This window comes from Sinocyclocheilus grahami, unplaced genomic scaffold (assembly GCF_001515645.1).
Source record: "Sinocyclocheilus grahami isolate Dianchi unplaced genomic scaffold, SAMN03320097.WGS_v1.1 scaffold451.1, whole genome shotgun sequence".
NCBI lineage: Eukaryota > Metazoa > Chordata > Actinopteri > Cypriniformes > Cyprinidae > Sinocyclocheilus > Sinocyclocheilus grahami.
In genome coordinates this window covers 658,919-664,241 of record NW_015505630.1, presented here as the reverse complement: position 1 = coordinate 664,241, position 5,323 = coordinate 658,919, and the positions used below count along the sequence as shown (strand labels likewise).

The 5,323-nt window shown below is 38.4% G+C and overlaps 1 protein-coding gene across 1 annotated transcript in view; it reads left to right on the top strand.

Annotated features, from left to right (window-relative positions):
- The first annotated feature begins 1,916 nt into the window (after positions 1 to 1,916).
- The window catches only part of LOC107552490 (V-type proton ATPase 16 kDa proteolipid subunit-like), a 12,425-nt gene continuing 9,018 nt past the window's right edge, over positions 1,917 to 5,323 (top strand). The window contains exons 1-2 of the mRNA XM_016234391.1: positions 1,917 to 2,201; positions 3,984 to 4,167. Of these exons, the coding sequence (XP_016089877.1) occupies positions 2,129 to 2,201; positions 3,984 to 4,167 (257 nt within the window). The 5' untranslated portion in view covers positions 1,917 to 2,128. The remainder of the gene's footprint in view (positions 2,202 to 3,983; positions 4,168 to 5,323) is intronic.

The following is a 5,323-nucleotide window of genomic DNA, read 5'->3' as shown; positions in this document are numbered from 1 at the left end:
ACAGCTGTTTTGAGAAAATACAAATGCGCTATTTAATTGTCTATCCGTAAATATAACACGACCAAACAAGCCATCCGCGCTCTTAACATAACCGGACGAGACTGACAAACGAGAATGAAGAGACGTTTAAACATCGATCAAGTGATTTGGTCGGTTTTCAGCGGTGCTGGACACAGATAACCAATAGGGAGCAGTACCGGACACCAGATGAGAGCGTGCCACGTAGACAATAAAAAAAGAAATATGAAGAATTACAGCGACATCCAATGGCACCCCGTCCATTAACCCTCCATGATCATTCTCAACCATCCGGGACATCCTAAACACCTTGTAAAATATACGTGGATTTATATTTTCCTCAGTCAGATCTGGCACATACTGGAAAGGTATAGGCTATTAATCTAGTTTTGTTATCAATGGCATTGTATTAATGTGGTTTTAAGCTTATTAATTGTTCTTTTCATGTCAAGTTACATGTTTATTGCATGGGTGATGTTACTATTAACATTATTATTATATTACACTCAGATCAATTCCAAACAGCTAGTTGTATCATTAAAGCATTACATATTTTAATATTTAAGAAACTGGTGTGTTATTGTTTATAGATATAATAATGTATTACAGACAGAAAACAGTTCCTAAAACATTTTGCATCTGTCTGGTCTAGTGTATATATAAAGTATATAGTGTATACACTGAATTTGCACTCTTTTGTTAATCAGTAGAAGAAAAGAATGTTTTCCTTTCCATGATTCGCTTATTATTATACTACTATTAGGTAGTATAATCTCAGGTGACTGTCAACAGCAGCCAACATGCAGAGGAAGGAATACATGGAGTGCAACTTTCAGTATTTAGGTTCACACCAAAAATCACACAACTAAAAGGGATGTTCTCACACACACACACACACACACACACACAGGTTTGTTTTTATGATTTATGGGGACTCTCCATAGGCGTAATGGTTTTTATACTGTACAAACCGTATTTTCTATTGCCCTACACCAACCCTACCCCTAAACCTACCCCTCACAGGAAACTTTCTGCATTTTTAGATTTTCAGAAAAACTCATTCTGAATTATTTTGAATCATAAATCACCTTCTCGTTGTAATACCTATGTCATACCCATGTTATTATACAAATTTGTGTCCTCATAAACCACATAAACATGCACACACACACACACACACACATTACAGATCAATTAACAGGTTTTAATATTACAGTAGTCTGTGCCCAAGAGTGAGTAACATAAAGTTACTTCCCCTCTGGACTCCCCAGCTCCAAGCCTAGGAGTCATGAGACTAGCACATGACAATGTACACCTCATACAACGTCCACATTCAATGTCAAAATAAAGTTTCTTCAACATTTCATTGGTATTTCAATGCTTCAGTAAACCTTTTTACAATTTTATTAATGGAGGTCTACAAATAGCTGTAGCAAACGCACTGAGAAAACTGGTCAATTGGATTTTGAGCTTTTTTAAAACAGAATATATGTTGTATCCTGCACTTTCACGAACTTATTTTATGAAATGGATAATGCCATAAAAGATTTAAACTTATTCATATAATATGTGACCACCATCTGGTGGTTATAAAAGAATGAAACAAGTTCTACCAGATAAACAACTGGTTCACAAGTCTGTATTCCTATGATCTGTGAACGCATTCAAAGATCGTAGTGGAATCCTGCAATGGAATATACCAAAACGCCTATAAAATAGGGGTGTCGTTCAAGTGACACAACCACCCAATGCTCACACAAAACTAATAACGTGTATTTAATTCTACTAAAACGTCTAAAATAGCTCTCTGTGATCCCGTGATAGTCAGTCATTACAAAATCCTGGAAAGAAATATGTTGCGTATTCATAAGTCATCCCTGGAGAAGCGGAAACGGACCCTGCACTCATGGTTGATCATGTGACGCTCTCCGTCTCGCCATTTTCTTCCTCTCCGCCGGCGATCAAGCTCCTGTCAGATTCGTGACCATCTCTTGCGCTCCGACCCTGACCTGTCAACCTAGAACAGAGCTCCTCTAGAGCCTAAACCTCCTAGACTGAAGCCTTCCTCCCTTCCTGCCTTTAGTTTTAGGTTTCTGAACGCGCAAGAAGAATGTCCGCCCAGAGCCCCCAGTACTCTCCCTTCTTCGCAGTGATGGGTGCCTCCGCAGCAATGGTGTTCAGTGGTAAGAGACGCTTCGTTTTAACCTTAAACCGAGTCTCCGTCACTGTGAATGCTTTATTGAATGTATAGTCTGAGTTAAGCGACGCGGGTGGCTGTGAACGGCGCGCTGAGCCGTGTAAGTTACCTGTAACAGTTAACTTGGTAAGAGGAAGAGATGCGAAGGTTTCCATCACTGCACATGACGACTCAGTTGACGTAATGTCTATAAATTATTTATTTCGTTTCATTATTTCCTAAATTGTTACGGCTCACTGAACCCTGCGTGGTCAACTTGAGACGCTGTCGTGTCGGATCTCCCGTGTTAATGTTTGCGCAAGGACGTCGTTTATTTGATGTCCTCCAAGCATATATGGCTGGAAACACGACCGATTTTTTTGTTGTTGTTGTTATCACCATTTTATAATCTCATATCCTCCATATATTGCTCTAGATTGTAACCGTAGCGTCGTCTGACTGATTAAGTGTCATTGAGTTTTTTTCAGCTCGCCGCGAAATGCATTGCTTAATTAACATAAACAGGTTTGCTCTTGTCTAATGCTACAGCCCGTTTTTATAAGACGAGCTACACGTTTATCTCAGAGCCACACTTATTGTCTGTACTCAAACGACAGCCATTACTCTTAGCATTTATCACATTTTGAAGTGCCATGTTCCTCAGTCCCGGAAAGAGCCGAATAAATTTGACGCAACTCCTCGCTCGCTTCCTGCAAACGAAAGGGACTCGCTTCTGTGGTCATGTGACGGAGAACGAGAGCAGTTGACCACTGCCTCAATGCTTTGCTGACCTTGCCTTTTAACGTCTTTAAAGCAAGACACCACAGGTGAATAGGGTAAAGCAGTTGTTTGAAATGTTGTGTTTAAATATTTTAATGAGCCATTATCTAATTAAAGGGACCGTGCACCCCAAAATTAAAGTTCTTCTGTCATCATTTACTCCTCAAAGTGTTCCAAACCTGTCTGTGTTTGAACACAAAAGAATATGTTGAACACAAAAGAAGACATTTTCCAAACATCGACTTCCATAATAGGTAAAAAAAAAAATACTGTTGAAGTCAGTGATTGGCTGGATTTGGATACATTTCCAGAACAAAGATCTGAACATTGGATAAAACCAGATTCAAAAATATTAAAGGTTTTTACAGAAGGGATTTTGAATGTCCCTTTTTTTCCCTTTTTTTTTGTTTTGTAGAAAATACTGTCAACAGTCAGGAAAAGAAAATTAGGAAATAATCTATATAAATCATGTGAATGACCTATAAACACACCCCTCTGTAAAAACCATCAGAATATAGTTAGGAATAAAACTAGTGTAAATTTGTGTATGAAAGTGCTACTGAAGTGGGGATTTCTGTCTCAGTGCAGGAGAAAAAAAACTCATCTTGAGAAAACAGCCATTAAATGTAATACAGTTGAAATTTAAAATTGCAAATAGACAAAGTGTGATAAAATAAACACTTACATGTGTACTTTGGATGTTTTCTTTGCACTAGTCTGAAAGAAAACAAGTTATAGAAGCGAAATTGCTCAAAATTGACCAGTGCATGAAAAAACTACGGTTTTGCCTATAGTGTCTCAGCTTAAAATGGTTACAAAGTATTCCTGGAACAGCTGGTTTGTATTTGGGGGGTTGATATTTAAGACATATGTGTTAGAATGATGTTCATTAGTTGGGTATTTACGTGTGCCTTGTCCTGTAGTCATTCAACTTTAGCCCATTATAAGTGCTTGTTTTCACTCTCTTTGTCTCTTTGCACATGTTAATTGCCATTTTCTCTCTTTTTAGCATTGGGTGCTGCATATGGGACGGCCAAGAGTGGCACAGGCATTGCTGCCATGTCGGTGATGCGGCCGGAGCTGATCATGAAGTCCATCATTCCCGTGGTCATGGCGGGTATCATTGCCATCTACGGCCTGGTGGTGGCTGTACTTATTGCCAACAACATCTCTGAGACTGTCACACTCTACAAGTGAGTCACACACTTCACTTGTGTCTTGTCTGCTTAGGATTTTCCTACAAGTCACTCTCCGCTTCCTCAGAAACAAAAAAAATAGTACACATTTTATTGGTGGCTGAGAAATGTTATTCAAACAACTGCCTATAATATCTGTTTGATATGATAAGAATAATCTAGATATAACACTATATTAGAATTTATACGTTGCGAGAGTATATAAACAACTAAAGAGGCTCTTACTGTATCTGCACATGGAAGTTAAAGGGTTTTGTTCGTTTTGCAAACGTCTGATGCATATGGCACACAAAAGTGGAAACACTTCAGGAGTTTCGAAGTCGTCATTGGATTGGATGAATTATACAGGATTTCTGGGAGACGTGTGTGTCGCATTCTTTAATGTTCCGCCTGGAAACAATGATGCGGTGATGCTAGGCTTGCTGCGATAGACAGTGTTGACGGTGATAAGCTACAACACCGGTTACGTCACTTTCCCACCACGTCATCGACCCCCACCGTTGTTTAAATTTTTTATAGTAATAAAAAATATTTTAGTTCAGTAAAAGAACAGACACTACAATTAAAAACTGAACGTGGCTGCTCAATGCAGTTGAATGACAGTTGCATCACAGATCAGATTTCATTTCTCCAGTGAGGAGAGTGAGTCGAGCTGACTGACAAGAAGAGTGGGGTGAGACAGACAAGACGATCTCGGATGATTTAGTTTAGATACGAGATGCAAAAGCGCCTGTTTGGCAATATTTGGGATTTTGAAAAGCCTGTTGACTTTTGCCATTTATCTAAGGTGATTTTGGAAGGTTTTTTTTAAACATTCGTTTCTTATTTAATTGGTTCCACATTGTTTGCTGATTTTTACTTTATTTAAACTTAGTGTCATTTATTTATTTTATTTGACATCAAGGTGTATGCCGTGCCTCCAAGCTTTCTTACTCGTTTTGCTAATAAACGTTCTGTTTCTTATTTATTTAGTTATATATTATATAGGGATGCACCGATACCACTTTTTCCAGTACTCGCCCGATACGATACTTTTATTTTTGGTACTTGCCGATACAAAGTACCGATACCGATATTTTTATTGCATTTGTACATTTTTTAAATATTGGGTACAGAAACCAAAAGGGTATGTATAATGTTAGTTGGTTAACTT